General features: G+C 62.6%; 1 protein-coding gene across 6 annotated transcripts in view; it reads right to left on the reverse strand.

The window, feature by feature from the left end:
- COL18A1 (collagen type XVIII alpha 1 chain) overlaps positions 1-19,531 on the reverse strand; it is a 91,090-nt gene that overhangs the window by 21,216 nt on the left and 50,343 nt on the right. For all 6 annotated transcript variants that reach the window (XM_043593413.1, XM_043593412.1, XM_043593411.1 and 3 more), the window contains 11 exons: positions 17,453-17,997; positions 10,654-10,740; positions 9,341-9,400; positions 7,429-7,558; positions 3,237-3,307; positions 2,872-2,991; positions 2,319-2,345; positions 1,028-1,090; positions 834-920; positions 381-434; positions 93-251 (listed from right to left, as the gene is read on the reverse strand). In XM_043593413.1, coding sequence (XP_043449348.1) covers positions 93-251; positions 381-434; positions 834-920; positions 1,028-1,090; positions 2,319-2,345; positions 2,872-2,991; positions 3,237-3,307; positions 7,429-7,558; positions 9,341-9,400; positions 10,654-10,740; positions 17,453-17,997 — 1,403 coding nt within the window. The remainder of the gene's footprint in view (positions 1-92; positions 252-380; positions 435-833; positions 921-1,027; positions 1,091-2,318; positions 2,346-2,871; positions 2,992-3,236; positions 3,308-7,428; positions 7,559-9,340; positions 9,401-10,653; positions 10,741-17,452; positions 17,998-19,531) is intronic.

Consider the following 19,531-nt stretch of genomic DNA (forward strand, 5'->3'; position numbering starts at 1 on the left):
GGGGGGTATGGGTGGGGACTGGAGTTCACCCCCCATCCCAGGCCAAGCCCGGAGGGGGTCAAGGGCAGGGAGGGGCAGGAGGCAGGCCTTACCGGGGTGCCAGGAAGCCCGGGGGCCCCGTCCCGCCCAGGCACTCCAGGAAGGCCTGCGGGGCCTGGGACGTCGGAGCTGTTCATCCCAAAGCGGCCTGGCTCTCCGGGCAGGCCTGGGACGCCGGGGGGCCCCGGGGGGCCGGGGAAGCCTCTCGGGCCCTGGATACAGAGAAACGCAGGATGGTTGTGGCACGCGGCACCCGCCGAGGGACGGCCCTGACCCCCACCCCCACTTGGGCACCACCACCACCACCACCACCACAGGGTCCACATGCCCAGGACACTCACTCGGAGACTCTCCAGGTCACCGCCGAACCCGGACCCCTCCATGTCAATGAAGGTCTGAGGGAAGGAGCCCACGGACATGTCACTGGGGGCCCAGGTCCTTCCACCTGGCCCTCCCCTCGCCCGAGGCCAGCGGGGTGGGGGCTCGACCCGGCAGGATGCTCATCTCGAGCACTGCCCACAGCCCACAGCTGGGAGGTTTACGGCGAGAAGCCGTGAGCAGGTAGTGGATGCGCCCGCTGAACAAAAGGAGGCAGAGCCGGGCAGGAGGACAGCCCTGCGGCCCCAACACCCTGTGGCCCAGCAGACAGGGCTGACTCCCGGGCCTGGACACCCTCCCGGAAGGCCGGTCTGGGTCCAAAGAAGGAGGCGTCAGGAAGCCAAGCGAGGTGTGGAGGGTCCCTCCCGGGGCAGCAGGCGGCCCCCCTGCTGGAAGAGGCTGTGGCCGGGACTTACCAGCCTGTCGTGTCTGAAGGAGGGTCCTGGTGGCCCCGGAGGCCCTTGGGGTCCTGGGGGTCCTCTTGGCCCGACTCCAGGGTCCCCCTGGGGATGTAAGACACCAGTTGCATCAGGGCGTACGGCCCTCACTGCGGTCAGGGCTTGAGAGCGTAACACACACGAACGGAGACCCAGACAGCTGAGACTCTCACCTTCTCGCCCTTGGGGCCCATGTCTCCTGGGGTCCCGGGGAAGCCCTGTGGCCCAGGGTCACCCTGGAAGACAAAGACCATCATCTCGGTCAGGGAGAAGGCCCCTCTGTGCTGTCGCCACCTGTCCCGCCCAAGACACATGGCCGGGGCAGACAGCCAAGTCATCGAGGGGTTGACAGAGGGCATCCGTGCAGGACTCAAGGCAGACGCTGCCCACTGGGGATCTGACCTGAGGGGCCACGTGGACCTTTCTACACAAATGTGACCTGCGACTTCCCATGGATATCCTCACCAGACACTGGCGCTCTGCCCCATATATGCCTGTGCCTGCCCCGTACATGTGTGTGTGTGTGCCTGTCCTGTACGTGTGTGTACCTGCCCCGTACGTGTGTGCCTGCCCCGTACGTGTGTGTGTACCTGTCCCATACACTCGTGTGCCTGCATTGGGTGCTGTGGACAGAGTGCCTGCACATTTGCCCCTGGTGGGCGCAGGAGGCTTCTGTGTGCTGGAACATCCACGTTCACTGTGGGGCCCGTCAGATTACAGATTCCCATGCGTTTGCCCAGAGCAAGCTGTCCCTGGAGTCCTTTGGGTCCCAGACGCCCCAGGCCCTGCCCGGCCGAGCACCGGCTGATTTCCTCAGGAGCCACCGGTATTCCCGCAAGTGACTCCACCACCAGGTTAAGTAGGGACTGTCTGGGGTCAGTAGGAAATATCCCTTTCTGCCCCCTCGAATGTTTTCAAGAGGGGTGTGCGGTTAGTCAGCGGCCTGCCCCCATGACCACTTGTCGGGGCGTCATGTCCCATATCTCAGTTGGCAACTTTCTCGCGCTGTGTTACCATGCTTCTGGGAAATAGCATTTGTTGATTTTTAAAAATCCATAGTTTTCAAGATAGAAGCTCCCATCTGTTGTGACTGCTGGTTGGTCTGCATGGACCCTGCTCCCCCACCCCCCGCCCAGCTACAGGCTGCACCCCTCCCCAACCCACAAACACACTTCCTATTTCTTTGTTATGTGTTTTTCCCTCTAAGAATCTGGAAGCTACACCTTTTATTTCTTCCCTTTCCTTTTTTTTTCCTGGTAGTTAGCCTAAACTTCTCAATACGTACGCATAACTTAGTATTTTTCTATCAACAGTTAGACTTCTATTTTCTCAACCAAAGTGAAGTTGCATTCAAAGCTAAGTGCATTGGCACTGAGTTTACAGAGTGCCACGGGGTAAAGAAGCCCGAGGGTCTCACACAAATGTCACAGATGGGACCTGGCTGTGAAAGAAAAGTGAACTTACAGGTTTCCCGTCTTCACCAGGATCGCCCTGGAACGTGCAGGAGAACCGTTAGTGACAGAGAATTATACCCCGTCCCCACCCTGATCTGAACACGGAAACGGAGCTGCACTCCAGGCCCCCCGAACGGTGGCGTGTGAGTGTGGAGAGCCTCCCTCCCAGTGCACCGCGGGCTGGTCCTGCGGGGCCTCGCTGGCCACCCCCGGCCACCCTCTTCCCTGACTGCCCCCACCTTGCTAACCAGCCTTCCGACCTGACCGCCCCCGGCCTCGCTAACTGCCCCCCTCCCTGACCGCCCCCTGACTCCCTAATTGCCCCCTGACTTGCTGACCACCCCTCCTCCCTGACCACCCCCCCTTGCTGACCACCCCTCACCTCCCTGATCTCCCCCCCTGCCTTGCTGACTGCCCTCTGTCTCCCGAGGAGAGAGGAAGCAGCCTCAGGTCAGGGCCACCCCAAGGTCTCCATCGGGGACGGCTGCTCGGCCGCCTTAGGCCCACCTCCCCCTCCTGTCCAAGCCCCTCCCCCTGGCCCAACCCAGGGAAGACAGACTCACCGGCTCACCATCCTTTCCGGGAGCACCGTCCTTCCCCGGTGGCCCTGGGGGGCCCGGGGGGCCCTGTGGCCCGGGTATAGGCTGTGCATCGGGGCTCTGTACTGCAGAGCCTGCAGGACCCTGGGGACGAAGAGGAGAGGGCACAGGCTGGGGGGCCGCGGCTGCACCCTCCTGAGTCTCAGGCTGGGCTATGTATCACAGGGGACGTGCAGAGTGGACATGACAGGCATGGGACACACAGTGGGCCCTGCCCGGTCATCCCTGCCACGTGCTCCCGGGGCTGCGGGCGCAGGAGGAGCACAGAGGAAGGGGTGTGGCAGCTGGAGCTGCATCCGGGTGCCCTGGGGTCAAGGGAGGGGCCTCACCTCTTCCGGGCGGCCCCCAGGGCTCCGAACGCTCCATGCGGTGACGGTGTCTGAGCCGGGGAGGGTCCAAGCTGGGGGAGGCAGAGGCAGCCGTCACACCCGTCGTACCCGGGAGCACGGCCCAGGCTCCACTCTGGGCTCCCCGCCCCGGACCCAGGCTGCGTGCGGCTCCAGGATGCAGTCCCCCCATCACGCACACACACGCGCACACACTCTCATGCGCATGCTCACATACATGCACACACACATTCACATACATGCACTCATATGCACGTGCACACACGCAATGCATGCACACGCAGACACACATCATTTCTTCTCTTGCTGAACCACGGAAGTTTGTTGCATCTGTCACAACCCTCACCCCCCACGCCACATGCCTCCTAAGAGCTGAGAGTGAGGATGTTTTCTGACAACCAGGCAGTTATACTTAGGATGTTTCAGGCTGTTGCCTGCGGTGACTGAACACGCGGCCCAGATTCAAGTGTCTACACTGGCCCCGCGATGTCCTTGGAAGCTTCCTTCTGGGGATGGTTGACGGCGGAGGCTCCAGACCCCAGGAAGAACGGGCCGAGTCTGGCCTAATCAGCCCTTGGCCTGCCCTGCAGGGCCCCAGAGCTGCAGACAGGGCCCAGAGCTCCAGGGCAGCCACCGCACAGACAAGTACCACAGGGCACAGATGCCTGAGGCATGGGCCGTTGGCTGGCCCTGGCCAGCCCAGGACGGTCAGGATGGGCACCTTCCCCTTGTGGGGTAAACTAAGGCTGCTCCCCCAAACCTTCCTCCAAGGGGGTCGGCCCACCCAGTTAGACCGCAGGGACTCACGCCGCTCCTGAGGCCCGTTTCCTGAGGGGACTTGGGGGGAACCACCGCCCCCTTGGTGGGTGTGCTGGGCCCTCTGACGGTGCAGCGGGCTGGGGGCGGGGACTGCATGGGATCTGAGGCCCCTTAGCTGAACAGGGACTGACGTGCAGACTGTTCCGGGGCCTTGCCAGCCTCCCCGCCGGCACAGAAGAAATCGGAGCCACGTCCACGCCCTTGACCACGACCCTGCCAGAGCCTCCTGGATGCCCCTGCGCCCAGCAGCCAGACCACGCCCACTGAGGACCTAGGGAGAGTCCCAGGTCGGTGCGGGAGGGCAGCCCGGCCCCGGCCCCGTGGCGGCCAGCATGGGGTGCACACCTCTCGGGCCCGTATTCCAAATGCAGCATGATTTAAGGCAAACTTAAAACCTCTGCCTCAGTGAACATTTAAACGGCAAAAACCTTGCTAAGAGAAAGCAAAGGAAGAAGCCTTTTCGGAAGACTCCGTTCAGCGTCTGTGCCTTCCGAGGACTGGTTTACAGAGCAAGAGACGCTCCGGTCGGCGCTCGGGCTGGCTCTTCGCGCAGAAACCGGCAAACCGGGTCCGCGGTGCGCGAGGACGTGAGGAGGACGCGGAAAATCACAGCAGCATCACAAAGGGACAGCAGGTGTGGAGGGCTGGCACGGTGTTATCCCAGACTTGTTAGAAAGCCACAGCAACGGGACTGCTGTGAGGACAGACCCACGGAGCAGAGTCCAGAAATAGTCTCACACGTACACGGATGGCTGATTTCCGACCAAGGCACACGTGCGGCTCGGCGGGAGGAAAGACCGTCTTTCTGGTAAGCGGCGCCGAACAGACTAGCCGTGCTTCATTCCACACAGAAACCTAACTCAAAGCGGGTCACAGGACCAAATGCAAAACCCAAAACCGTAACACGACCAGACACATCAGAAAGCCCCTGGGACCGTGGGCAGGGAGACTTTCTAGCTCTGACACCAGAAGCGAGATCCACACGTGAACGAACTGATAAATTGAGTTTCATCCAAATTAAAAACCAATCTGTTCTGCTCTTGTACAGACGCTATTAACAAAACGGAAAGATAAGCCACAGACTGAAAAAATATTTGCAAAACACACACCCGACAAAGGAGTCCCATCCAGAACATAAAGAACTCTCAAAAGTCAGGAACTGGGAAACAGCCGCTAAGATTTGAACAGATGCTTTACGGAAAACAACGCACAAAGGGCAGGCAAGATCAGCACGTGGAAAGATGCCCCACGTCATCAGTCATCAGGGGGCGGCTAATCACACGGCCTTGAGCCGCCCTGTGCACCTGCCGGGACGCTGGCAATGGCACGTGGCCACGCCCAGCGCCGCCCGGAACCGCGGGGAAAGGTCGTCTGCGGCAGCATCTTCGATAGTCAAACACACACCTGTCCTGTGGCCCAGCCATTCTACCCAAGGTGTCGAGCGGAGACACAGCAGCAGGTGTCCCTACAGAGGCTTCCCCTGGAGCCCCACAGCACCTTTAGCTGTGACAGTCCCCAGCTGGAAATGACACAAAGGTCCACTGGCAGGTGAGTGGACAGCCAACTTCGGGTCCTTCCACACGGTGAAACCGCGCCCGAACCAGCAGTGCAAAATCACACCTTGCTGAGCGTCAGCACAACGGTGCTGAGCGGATGAATCCAGACAGGAAGGCAGAGCGTATGGTTCCACGTGCGGAACCTTCCAGAAAACACCAGCATCTACCAGCAACAGAAGGCAGACCAGGGGGCACCTGGGAGGGGTGTGGGGAGTAGGAGGGAGGGACCGCAAGCTGCATAACGAGTATCTGGGGCTGGTGGACGCGGTCATGCCCTGATCGTGACACTTTCACGGGTGGACACACAGGTCAAAACTTATCAGATTGCGTGTTTCAAATTTCAAATAAGTGCAGTTTACTGTATGCTGGTTACACTAAGAACAAAAACAAAAAGTGACCCCAGGCCCATCAAGCCTCCCCCCAAGGGGTCCTGGGTCAGCCCTGGGCTGGGGTCCCAGGCCACGGAGCACAGTGGGCTGACCCTGGGACCCTGATGGGGCCCGAATCCCTCACTCAGGACCCTGAGGGGCCAGACTCTTCACCAACGTCATCCAGCATGGCCGGGCCCTTGGGAAGCACGTCTGTGACAAATGCCGTAACTAGGTCCTTGGAGAAAGGGCACCCAGAACAGGGACCGTGGGGCCCTGGGGGACCGATGCCAAGTCTCTCCCTATTTTTTCTAAGTTTCGGAGGCAGCAATGAGCATGTATTATTTCAGTAATTTTTCAAAAGCAATAAATGTTTTTCTCTAAAATAAAAACAAACGTCTGCATACTTTTCTACAGCCTTGACGGAAGTATGGAAGGCAGAGCCCTGAGGTCTCCTGAGCTCGCCGGCCCCTGGTGATCCTGTCGGACGCTAGTCTGGGCGCTGCTGTGAAGGCCCCCCCGCAGGCGTCGCAGGTGACTAAACAGCCGTCGTGCAGGTAGGGAGATCATCCTGGGCTACTGGGGTACAACCCGCTAACCACACGAGGCCCCAGAACAGAAGAGGCGGGAGAGGAGAGGCAGGAGGGGGCGTCTGAGACGTGCAGAGCACGAGAAGACTCCACCTGCCGTGGCTGGCTCTGGAGTGGCCAGGAACGGAGGGGCGTGGGTGGCCCGAGAACGTGAGACCCGTCGCTGGCCGACGGCAGTGAGGACCGGGAGCCTCCGTCCCACGGCTGCGGGGAACTGGATTCTGCCGCCAACCTGAGCGGGCGGGGAGCCCACCCCCCGCGGGGCCTGCAGGAGAGGACACGGCCCTCGGGACGCGAGGCGAGACACGAGCGCCCTCCCAGCGGCCACATGTGTGGCCGTCTGCTGGCAGCGACAGACGGCTGACGCGTTGACACTCCATTTTCAGTGGCCCGGCCGCGGGCAGGTCCACACCGCACCCCCCGGGGCAGCAGACCCCCAAGGCCACCGGGGAAGCGTCCTTGACCCCAAATGCCGACCCACAGCATTCCACGATTCATCGGACAACTTGTACGATGATTTGTCATCCTTCAAAACCAAATCTCAGGTCCTCCTGGCGAGCCTGCAGCACAGGACGCCCCACGGACCCGCCGGCACAAGAATGCCGGGAACGAGACACGGAAGGAAAGGCCACGCAGCGGCCCTGCCCTGACTCTCCTGCGGCCACGAGGGGGCGGGCGGGCACTGACCGCTCCCCAGTCTGGGCGCATTTGTGACGGCAGGGAGCCCCTCGCCGGCGTGCACACGACTGACACACGTGTGCCACTGACACACACACCACACAACCACACGCCGCTGACACGCTCAAACTGACACGCACACCCCATCAGTAAACAGTTCTACCTCCCAACGGAGACATCGTGGTTTCTTCCTCAATTTCTTCAGTTCTGGAATCTTCCACATTCCTGCCTCCAGCCAAGGGCGGAGAAGTGACCGGTGGAGCCTCGGGGAGGCTGGGCTTTGGGGACAGACCCTGGCAAGGTGAGAGGGGGAGACAAGTCCATTATGTGGCAGACGCGGATGTGCCGTGGCAGGTGCTGGGTTATGACACGTGTGGTCTGCGTGGATCCTTGAAGAAGCTCCGGGACTCCCCACAGCTTCTTCCTCCGAAACAGCCGTGGGGATGGGGTCCCGGCCCTGCGAGCCCCCGGACGCCCCAGCCTGCAGGTCCCCCCGTGCGGTAGGGACGCACCAGCACCCACTGTGCTTGCCCAGGGCCCCGGGACAGCCCCGAGGGGACACTCCCCGAGGTAGGACCCACCCGGCGAGGGCAGCCGGAGGCCTTCAGAGGAAGGGAGCCTCCGGCATTTCACGGCACAGACGGCATGTGGCGCGACCTGTCCTCGGCAGGGGTCACGACCGGGGGACTCCACGGCCAGGGCCGGGTGACTTGCACCCACCCTTGAGGAGGCAAGACCGGCTGTGCTCTGAAAACGCCTCTTCCTGGTCCCCAGAGGCACCCGGGAGCCTCAAGGACGTGGGCACAAGCTGACGTTCAAACACACAGTCAAGATGCTTCCCGCAACTGTCCGCCCCACGTCTGGCAGGAGCTCCCTGGTGACGCCGTGCGGGTCAAGGCACTCGGGGACCGGCGTGCCCACGAGGCCGGAGGGCTGGGGGGCCCGGAGCCGGACATCAGGCCTCCCCCGAGGCCCCAGCCACACATGCGGGAAGGCCCCCCGGGACCCGCGAGCCCTGGCTGGCCCCCCGACATCCCTGCGCCACTGAGCGCGAGAGGGTGGAGAACACGGAGAGCCGGCAGGGGAGCCCCCGCAGGCCGCTCGTGCTCTGGCCCGGCCCGCCCACCCCGCACAGGCTGTGGCCCAGTTCCTCTGTCATCACCCTAAGCAGCCGGCCGGCCGGATTTCCCCAGCGGAGCCTGGCCGGGTGTGGGTTCCCAGTTCAAGTACTGCCGACCACGGGGCGGACCCGCCCTGGGCCGGCCGCTCGTCTAGCCCACTGAGACGGGATGCAGAGCTTCGGCACTTCCCACCGCGGCCCCGGCACTGCTCGGATACGTTTCCACGGGGGGTCTCTGCGCTCCCAAAGCAACGATTTGCCCCCAGGCACCCTGGTAGGGACGGGAGCTCGGTGGGTGAAGGGGCGAGCGCCCAAATCCAACCCGTGTCTGTGGGGACGCACGGCCCGTCTGAACCGGGCACTGCCGTCGGGCACCGCGCACCGACGCCTGCTGTGAGCGGGGCCCTGCTGGGCGCGCCTCCCAGGACTGCTCCGGCCGGCGCGGGGCCAGGGGGTCCCCAGCACCCCCTGTGTGGGTGGAGCTCAGCACCCTGCCTGTCCTGGCCCCTCGATGCCCAAGCCCCGGGCCGGCAGGAGCGGAGGGCGCAACACTGTGGTGCAAATGCAGACAAGCGGCCTTTCCCCCTCCCGCTCGCTGTTTTGGGTGTCGGGACCTGGGCGAGCTCAGACTTGGCCTCCAGAAACCTCCTCGCTGTAAGGCCCGCCCACCCTCCCTTTGTGTCTGAGCTACAAACCCGCTAGTACTCCGCGGCCCCTCCAAGCTAACGGGGAGGCGTAAACAGAACATCAACGTCACCCCAGAGACCCAACAAGGGGTTAGACTCAGAAACCGAATTTTAAATCCCTGGTGACAGGAGTGAGAGGGTGCGTTCCCGTGTCCCGCTGGGAACGTGTCCTCAGGTCGCAGGGAGCCCCTGGAGTCCCCCACGCGTGCGCACCCGTGTGCTCACACAGCCTGTCGGGACAGGGTCCCGCCAGGACTCACGGAACTCACCGACTGCTCCCTGAGAAGCTCCCGGTTCTCCTCCAGCCCGCTCCCGAAGTCTCCAGACACCTGACGGTCGCAGGAAAGAAGGAGCCGGTGACCGAACCCCGTCCCTGGGTGGCGTCAGCAGGCACGCCGATCAGAGCAACTAGGACACCCCTCTGGGAAACGGTGCGGCCGCCGGCCACACACACAGAACCGTGAAGAAACACGCTCCTTCCTTCTGCCTGGTCATCCCGCTCCTGGGACACTGTCCCAGGAAACAGCCAGAGGAGAGAGGCCCCGCGGAGGGGGCTCCGGGCACAGATTTGTCAACTCAAAGGCCACACCGGGGGACGGCCTCACGGAGCTGAATGAGGTGGCCTGCGGCCACAGGAAACGTGAGCCATCGTATCGTCCCTGCCCTGGTCACTGCACGTGGCTGACGACCTCGTTCTGTTCACAACCGTGCGGTCACTGGGGGCATTTTTGAGATCCGGATTCTCCGTGGAAACACGGGCTTTCCTCCCCTTCTGTCACTCACACGCCCTGGGAAGTGGATCTTCTTAGGTCCCATGCACACACGCTCTCTCACACAGGCACGCACACACGCTTCTCATACAGGTGTGTGCACGCACAGTCACTCACGTATGCACACCCATACACACACATGCACACACATATGCTCTCTCACAGGCACACACATGCTCTCAAACATGCACACATGCACACACACTCTCATACAGGCACGTGCACACACACGCGGTCTCTCACAAATGCACGCACACACACAATCACAAACAGGCGTGTGCATGCACAGTCTCTCATTCACGCCTGCACGCACACATGCTCTCTCATACATGCACACACGCTTTCTCACAGGCACGTGCACACACACACGCTCTTGCACATGCACACACAGTCTCTCACAGGCACACATACACACGCTTTCACACATGCACGTACACACACATGCTCTCACACATGCACACTCACACACATGCTGTCTCATGCAGACACATGTGCACATTTTGGCCAAGGTGACCGTCATCAACCATATCACCTAACCGGCTACTCTAGGGAAGCTTTTAACACTCCATGTTTGGTATGTGTTTTTAAGTGGAAAGTTCTAGGCAGGGAATGAATGCTCTTTCTGATGTTACGGGTAAATGAAAATGTCCCAGGTTCTTGATACCCAAATGACATCCTTCAAAGGAGGATGTCCTACCACTTTGGGGTCCCCAGTCCCCACCAACCCTGGGCCCTCCACCCGTGGTGGGGGGCGAAGCAGGGTGGGGCAGGGGGAGGGAGCTCCGTGGAGCCCGGCCACGGCAGCGACTCACCCCACCGCTGTCCTCGTCGTCCTCCTCCAGACAGTGCAGGGGGCTCACCCGGGGGTCTCCGCGCACCCTCAGCTCCGCGATCCTTCCCTAAAGGCAGAGGGGGAGAGCGGTCACCGTAGGCCCCGAGGCAGTCGGCACGGCCATGCCGGCACCCGGCTCGGAGCCTGGCGCTGCTGAGGATCTCAGCGGGGTCACGGAGCCGACCGAGGTCCAGGACGAGGCCGTCTTGGAGACAGGAGGCCCCTCGGGTCGCTCCCACTGGGGCTCCAAAGGCACTTGCGTGAGGGGACGGGGAACAGAGGCCGCTCTCCCAGTCAGTGCCACGGGAGGCAGGGTCGCCAGCGCAGACGTGGAGGGACGGGGCCTGAGGGAGGCGGTGACGGGGACGGGAGAGCCGCGCGTGGCCCCGGCTATTTCGGGGACCGGCAGAGCCCGTGACTGAAAAGCAGCAGGCAAGACTGAAGAAGCCCCAGGGCATACGCAGCGCGGCCCAGCGGAGTCCGCGTGGCGCTCGCTGACTTCCGGGCCCCGAATCGCCTCGGCTGAGACCTCGCCCTCAAGCACGAGAGGCCACCGGGGCCGCTTTCTAAAAGGTTTCCCTGCCTGGAAACGGTGAGTGTCCACACGTGTGGTTTCTAGTATTTTCTTTGTTTTTTACTCAACATTTAACCCACTGGGATTTTCTCCGGCACCTTTTTCCCAAGTAGAAACCACACTTGGTCAATCCTGAGACGTCATGGAAGGGCCTGGGTCAGGGGTCGCCAGAGCTTCTCCGTAAAGGGCCAGCTGGGGAGTCCTCGGTCTCTGTGCTGCCTGGTGCACACCCGCTCGGCATCGGCCACAGCCAGCGCGTGAAGGGCCGAGCGCGGCTGTTCCGAGCGTTACCGACACCGAAATGTCATCGTGTCATTTCCACGTTGTAAGAGTCTCCTTCCGATTCGCCCGTTTCAACGTGTCAAACAAACCCTTTCCCACCTGCACAGAACAGGCGATGCCAGACGGGTCCACAGGCCACGTGCTGACTCACCTCGGTTGTTCTGTTTATTCCTCCAAATGACCTTCAGACTCCCTCCATCACGTGACCCCTCGATCCCCTGACCTTCGTGTTCCACACCAGCAAGGAGCACGTGACAGCAAACCAACAACACCCCAGTGGGTCCCCAGATGAGCCCTGCTTGAGGGCTCCACTTGCTTTCCAAGGCCGCCTCCTCCAGGAAGCACTCCTGGATCTCTACCCAGGGCTGTGAGCACCTCAGGGGCCAGTCCTGCCAGACTCCGTACTCCCGGCTCCACTCCCCAGCTGCTGACAGTGAGGCCTGTGGGGCCGTGTCCCATCTCCGTGTGTGGCTATGTATGCGTGCCCGTGTGTGCGCATGTATGTGCCGTGTGGGTACATGCTTACACGCACGTATGTGCACCTGCCCCTGTGCTTACATACACGTGCCCTTGCACACACGTGCTCATTCAGGCACACACACCTGCTCCTGGGAGGCCAGTGAGGGCGGTCGGGTCCAGGCGGGACTTGGGTGGAGGGAGACCCTCGGCTCCAGTTACCGCGAGGTCCTCGTTTTCCCAACGTGCAGGGGAAGGAGGCGGCTGAGGAGGCGGGCGGGGAACAGTCGGGACGCAGGTGGGTGATCTGTGCTCTATGCACACACGCGGTGTCCTCCTTTGCAAGTATGCACAAAAGAGCCGCCATCACGGGCAGCTGGTACGACTCGGGGCCACCAGAGCGGCCACCGGCTCACAAGCTGACGTGGGGTGCGCCAAGTGGCAGAGGGTCACTTCCTGCAGCTGGGCTGACTTCGGAAGGCGGTGAAAACGTGGCCGTGGGCAGGACCACGTACCTCATCCTCACCGTTCTCCCACCAGCCACAGCGTGTTCTGGAAGACCAGAGGCAGGAGCTGCCCGTGGCTCCACAGTCAAAGCCCAGAAGGAAGCCGCCCTGGTTCTCAGTTGGACTCAGGATGGTCATCAGTTCTAGAAGGTTCTTCCGGGCACCTGGGTGAGGACCAGCACGTGCCAAGTGATGTCCAGGCCTCGTGGCGCTCCGAGGCAAGCTGACAGACGGTGGCCGGACCCTGGGGCTGAGGGAGCTGGGGGCAGGGTTGCTGTCCACGGGCCTGTACCCAGGCTGCTAGGTGGCCTCACTGGGGGAGGGTGGTGGTGGCATCCTTCCGGAAGCATGGAGCTGAGAACTCCATCTCTTTAAGGAAGAAGGTGACCCGGCACAGAGAGCACGGTCTCAGGGGCCAGAGATGTTTCAACCACACCAACAGTGGCCTGTGTCTAACCCCGAGCCCAGCAGGCCACTCCCACCGCAGCCACTGCTGCCCCTTCAGACCCGGAGTCACGCTCGCCGGTCCCTGCCTCCTCCTGCCGCCGTCCCCCAGGCGCAATGCCGCCCTGCAGCGTCCCGGCAAAGTGCAAGGTCAGAGTGGGGCCCAGCCTTCCTCACAGTGGTCACCGGGGAACTCACTGCAGATCCATCAGCGGGACTCAGGGACGGCCTGCCCGACCACGTGGCACAACTATTGAGAGCTCCTCCCTGTGGACCGTGGCGGGGGGAGGACGGGCGGCACAGGGACTGGCCGCAGGCAGGTCCCCAGAGCTGCGCCCGGGGCGAGAGGAAGTCCGCGCCCGGGTGCAGGGAGTCAGCTATGGACAGTGCTTGGTATATCTGAGGGACAAGTGTCCCTCCCTTCAAATTCTTGGACGGTCCAACCACCACGGAGGGTGGCCAAGCCGCGCGGGAGAGGTGTGTGAGCGTGTGTGAGAGCTTTGTGTGGATGGGTTATGCGTGAGCACGTGCGTGCGTGTGAACGTACACGTGTGCGTGTGAGCAGATGTGTGCATGCAGTGACAGCACGTGAGAGAGCGTGTGCCAATGTGAGGCGTGTGCGCAAGGGTGTGAGAGCAGGCGTGTGCCCGTGTGCATGAACGTGTGCACATATGTGTGTGTGCAGTGAGAGCATCGTACGAGAGCACGCGGGTGCATGTAAACACGTATGCGGGTGTGGTGAGAGAGGGGTGTGCACGTGAGCACAAGTGTGCAGACCAGGAGCAGGGAGCGTTGCAGCGAGGCCCCTGTCCATCCACACACACAGGTTCCTGGGGGCACCATCGCCCACGGGAAATCTGGGCCGTCCTGTAAAAACGCAGGGGTCAGGTCAGGGGTCAGCACTGGCATCGTGCTGGGGATGCAAGTTCTCGACCTCAGTCCTGTTGAAGGAGGGACAGGGTCGCCCAGGTGACCGAGTTTGAAGACGCAAGGACAGCACAGGGAGGGTGTTAAATTCTAGAAGGTCGAGCTCTCCACGGGGCAGCAGGGTGCCCTGGGGGTGGCGGCCATGAGGGGAGGGACGGGCGCTCCCGGCAGGTGGGGTCAGGGGGCCAGACCTCCGCCGTGACCGTCCCCACAGACCCGTCCCTCGAGGCTCCGAGCTGCCAGCAGCTGAGGCTGTTCGCCGGGCTGCCCGCTGCTCCGGGAGCCGCATGCGCTTCCCCGGGGACACGTTTAGTGGGGAAGACGTCACTGGTGCAAAAGCCACAGACACACTGCAAATATCGGACGGGCTTGGAAGCAGACGTGGAATCTGGAGACGTCGCACTTTGTTAACCGTCTGGAATGTGTCCCGTCGCTGCCACGCTGCCGGCTGCGCGGCCGAGTCGCACAATGAGAACCCCGTGCTGCTCACGCTTGTTACTGAGGTCACTGGCCGCGGGCTGCCTCCCTGGGCCCCCCGGGTTCTCGGAGGTGGCCTTGACCGGCCTCGGGGCCCTGCCGGGAAGCGCTGCATCCTGGTCGCGGGCGGGGGGGCTGAGTGAGCCCGTGGGGGGGGAGGTGGCTGGTGGCGCTCCGGGCCGGACTCCCTCGCCCTGTCACCCACGCCGGCTGCGCTGTGGCTGCCCCGCTTCCTCGGGCCCCGGCCCCGGTGGCTCCTGACCGCCTGCCTGCGTCACCCTGGCCGCCGGCACGACACCATCTGCTTCCTCTTGGTTCCTTCTCGTGGGGGCGCGTCCGGGCAAGCGCTTCCATCACAGGCTGCTCCTCTCTCTCCCCCAGTCGTGGCAGGAAATGGCAGGGATGCAGCGGCATCACGTCGAGGCCGTCCTACCGCACGTCACGTCAGGTGAGCACGGTGCGTGTCATAGGAGGGGTGTGGGGCGGGGGATGGCAGTGACCGGGGCGCCCGGCTCTCCCTCGCTCAGGAGGCGCGGGTCTGGGTGCTGGGCTTGGGGGCCACAGGCCCCTGACGACCCTTTCCCGGCCATCCCAGGCGTCGAGCCTGCCGTGGCTGCGGGGCACCCTCCTGGCTTCAGTGGACGGGGCGCTTATTTCTGTATAACGTGGCCCACAAGGCCGCGTGTGGGGGGAAGTCCCCGTCGAACAAGGCAGGTGAGCGCTCAGCATGAGGTGCGGCGGCTGGAGCACAGCCTCCGGGAAGGCAGGGCCGCGTCTGCTCCAGGGGTGCGGCGGGGGCACCCGCAGAAGCCCCCCGGCGGCCAGGGAGGAGCTGCACAGAGCGGGGGAAGGCGGAGTGAGTCGAGGGAGACGCGGCCGCAGAGCTTTAGAAATGGTTAAAAAAATTAAAAGGCACACAAACGCCGAAAGGGTTGGCGATAAGGCAAGCGCTGTCCGAACCGCACAGAAGGCAGGACTTCCCAGGAGACGCTCGCTACCAAAAGTGACTCAAGAAGAAGAAGAAGCCCGAAGAGACCAGTTTTTCTGACCAGAGGCAAACAATCAAGGTTCTGTCCGGACCCGCCTGGACCGCCCGGGAGGGGCCGGAGGAGACGCCGCCCAGCTTCCTCCCGGCGCCCTAAGCCCGAGCTCGCTTCTGCCAAATCTTATAAATCACGTGACGTGAGTGATTCTTCTCCAGGAACTTCAATTCAGAAAGTCTGCAAAACCCGCTGCTAAACCGATTTGTCTCCTGTTCTACAAGCTTCTCTCGGCCAGCTGGAATCCGTTCAAACACCCACACAGAAAATTCCTGAAGCCTCTAGTCCGTGGGGACATAAGGAGACTTGGCTCAGGTGCATGTGACACAAGCGAAGTCAGCTGGAAGTCAAGCAGCCACCCGGGGCAAGCAGGCCACAGCCCAGCGCCGACAGAGGAGCCTACACCCCGCTCCAGGAGTCCTGTCTTCCTAACCTTCAGAGACTTGGCCACGCTATTACACGCCATGGGCATCTTCTCCCGCCATGGGTATCTTCCACTTAAACACTTTAAATATCTCAACAGTTTGAACAAAAAAGTGACATGGTGAAAACGCAAATGACAAACTGACAGCTAAAATTTTAAGTGCACAAAACCAAGGACCATTTTCTTTCACATATAAAGAGTTTGTAAAAGTCAATAAGAAATTATTGAACCCCCAAAAGTGCAAAGAACATAAATGGGCCAGTCACAAAAGAAGAAATGCAAATAACCAAAAACCATGTAAAAAAAAAAATCTAAGTCTGTCTACACTAGCAACCGAGAAATGCAAGTTAAAACACCCAGACACCATCTCAGCCTATTTCCAGTGGCGAATGTGTTTTGCACACGTGACACGCAGCCCCGACGAGGCACAGGGAGGAGGCGCCGGGCGTCCTCACCCACGACAGTGGTGACCCGGGCAACCCTGTCCCCACCCGCACACAGGCAGCCTTTCTGCTGGAGTGTTAGAGACGTGGGGACACACGGGACGCTTTTTTGTCCTCAGCTTCCCGGGAAGTCACACAACAAACAGCCAGTGGACACAGCCCCCGCCTCGACAGACGGCTCTCTCTGACTTCTTTGCAGTTAATCACGTTTGAGGATCAAAGCGAAAACACAAAGAGGCCCAGTTTCGTATCAAAGTCCTGCTGGCTCCCAGACCCCAAGGGTTAAAGTTCCTGCCAGAGGCGAAAGGTCAGCTTTCAGCACCCAAGTCACCAGGACTTAGAACAACTTTCATGAAGCAGCCTTTCTCTAGGCAATAATTAACTTTCTGTCCCCCGGGGACACGGCCCCTTCCAGCACACACAGGGGCCCCTGTCTGGACCGCTGAGCAGGGACGCTCTAGCCGCCGGCTGGCTCCAGTGTCAGGGTTTGGGGGTCTGTGGGTCAGTGCCCGTGGAGGGTGTCCACGCGATGTTCACCGGAGGCAGGGAGTCCGGCTCAAGTTTCCAACAAACGTAGGTGCTGAGGGCCCGGGAGAAAGACCCCCTCCAGGCTCTGGGATCCGCCTGCCCCCAGAATGAAAGGCCGAGGACAGGCCTAGGGGTGGGGGCTTCCCCGAGGACATGGTGGGACCGCCACGATCCAGTTGCCCTGGCGAAATTCTGCCCTCGCTGCTCGGAAGCTGCGCTGAGGGCCTGCTGAGCAGTTTGGTGAAAATAAGGTCATCGGCACGTTGATGGGGCGGGTGAGTGCGCCCTCCAGGGTGCAGCCCGCCCCCACAACAGCCCACGCTCAGGGCCACGCCGTGTACACAGCTCACGTAGCTGGGCCGGGACGCTGACTCCCGTCCGCCCCATGGGGCAGGGGGGCCTGGACCCCGGGGTCACCATGGGCACCACGCACAATGGAGGGGCTCTCATGTGCTGCAGATGGGGTCCAGTTGGGAAGGGGACGGTGCCGGGGGGCCTCCGAGACTTCCACCACATCCCCAACCGGGGCCTGCACTCAAGCGGCCGGCGGCCCCGCCCCGCGGGCGGTCCTCTCCCTGGCACTGCTGCACAAGGCAGGAGGCAGACCGTCCCTTGTCCCCGGGGGCCAGACCCCCACACCAGGGCCGGTCCCCACACCAGCGGTGGCTGTCAGCTTACCTGGAACTTGCTGGGGTCTGCTCCTCCAGCCTGGGCCACGAAGAGGCCGGCGCCGGGCTCCAGCTCCAGGGCCCGCGGGGAGCGCACCAAGGGCACCCTCTGGAACAGCTCGCAGTCCACAAACAGCGCCACGGTCGCGCCGTCCACGCTGAGCGCGAAGCGCGTCCACTGGCCGGTGAAGGCGGGCAGGCGGAAGCTGGCGGCCGTGCGGGTGCGGGTGGCGCCGGGCTCGGTGTACAGGAGCTGGATGTGCTGCTGCCCGTCACGCACGGCCGACAGCTTCACGCCCACGGAGACCACCGCCTGGGCCGCGTCCGTGATGGCGAACAGCACCCCCGCGCCCTCGGTGGCGGGCCGGACGTGGAAGAGCAGTGAGAAGTCGCGGAAGAACGGGCTGGGGAAGTGGTACCGGGCCACCTGGCCGCTGTTGGCATCCGGGCCGAAGACGAAGGCCGGCCCGACGTCAGGGTCGTCCACCTGGGCGACCTGCTGGGGCGGCGGCTCTCCGAGCAGCTGCAGGAGCCCCACCTCCGTGCCCAGGCTCTCTGCAAAGAGGAGGGAGACCCCGGTGAGGCTGCGCGTGGGAGAGACCAAGCAGGCAGGGTGCCAGGGGGACACTGAGTCACGAGGGGCTCCCCACCCGCCTGGCACCTGCCCTGCTTCTCCGGGCACCCTCCCGGGGCCGGGGCTTGTGGCTCACAGGCCCAAGGGGGGCGCCACAGGAACCGCCCCAACCAGGGGGGCAAGGATGCGATGGGGCAGCCCGCTGAGGGTGCCGGGGGCTGCGCCCCATCCGCGCCCCATGCTCGGACCCCGCTCCACCTCCACGACCCCCATGCCCACCCTCAGACAGCGGGAACGATACTCCGGCACCAGTCGAGGCACCTGCCCGGGGTGCTGACTGCATTACAGAGGAGAGAAAGCTGAACGCCAGGCAGCTCCCTGTGGTTTTACTACGTTACAAACCGGCCTGGAAACTAATCAAAGCCCTGGGGGTAGAAAATCAGAACGGGAGGCTGGGCTGTCTCTTGGAGGATCTGTCCTGGCTTGAACCAGTCCTGTGTCCTGCGCCTGCTCGTAGGCGAATCCCACTCAAGCGCCCCAGGTTTGTCGGGGGCTTCCCTCCCCTCCCACGGTGTCCACGCTGCGGTGCCACAGCCACCCTGACCTGGAGAGGGGCCACGTGGTGGATGAGCCACTGGGGAGAACCGTGATCGCCTTCACCAACGGATGCTCACACTGGACGGCCCTCCCTTCTGCTCAAGCACCCTCTTCCTCGGTGTCCAGGGGCACGTGAGCTCTGGTCTAGGCTGGGGACACGGCCGTGGTGCCCGGTGTTCTCCCTCATTTCTCATCCTTCCAGGTGGGACCAGAGGCTGCTGTCAGGCCGGGGGAGGGACACAGGCCCTGCTCTCCACGACCTGGTCCTGGGACCCAGCAGGGCCTGACTTGGCCATGCACCTGTACCTGCCTGAGCCTGCAGGTGTACAACTGAGGAGAACGCCTCCAAGGCACGCAAGCCTGACGACCTCGGACCAGGAGTGCCACCTCTCTGTCCAGGGAGCCCGGTCACCGCCGGACACAGGAGGGGGCACACACCCATTCAAGGAGACACCTATACGTCGGTGGCTTCCTGCATGCACACCCACTTTACCAGGCGGAGCCCAGTCCCCCGTGGTTGGAGCCACGGTCCAGCCACGGGCCCCGACCCAAAGCCTCTTCTCTCAAGACCCCCACCTACTGTCCGGGTGTGGTCGACCTCCAAGGTGTGACTCACACGGGGGAGACGCTCTTCTGGGAAGGGGCTGCCGACGCGCAGATGTCCCGAGGACCGTGGCGAGCGAGCGTGTGACCGTGCGCACGAATATGTGTGCGTCTGTGTGTGTGTGACGGGGACCTGGGGTCTGTCCCTGAGCCGCAGGGCCAGGCTGACCTGGGACTTCCCAGTCAGAGCAGGGGGAAGAAATACTGAACCCCAACTTCCTAAGGCAAGTTCTGTCTTTCAAAGAGCTCTTTGAGAACAAAGAACGAAAACAGAAGAGAGGCAGACACCACCCACATGAGGACACGCACTTTGGA

This window comes from Prionailurus bengalensis, chromosome C2, assembly GCF_016509475.1.
Source record: "Prionailurus bengalensis isolate Pbe53 chromosome C2, Fcat_Pben_1.1_paternal_pri, whole genome shotgun sequence".
NCBI classification, from domain to species: domain Eukaryota; kingdom Metazoa; phylum Chordata; class Mammalia; order Carnivora; family Felidae; genus Prionailurus; species Prionailurus bengalensis.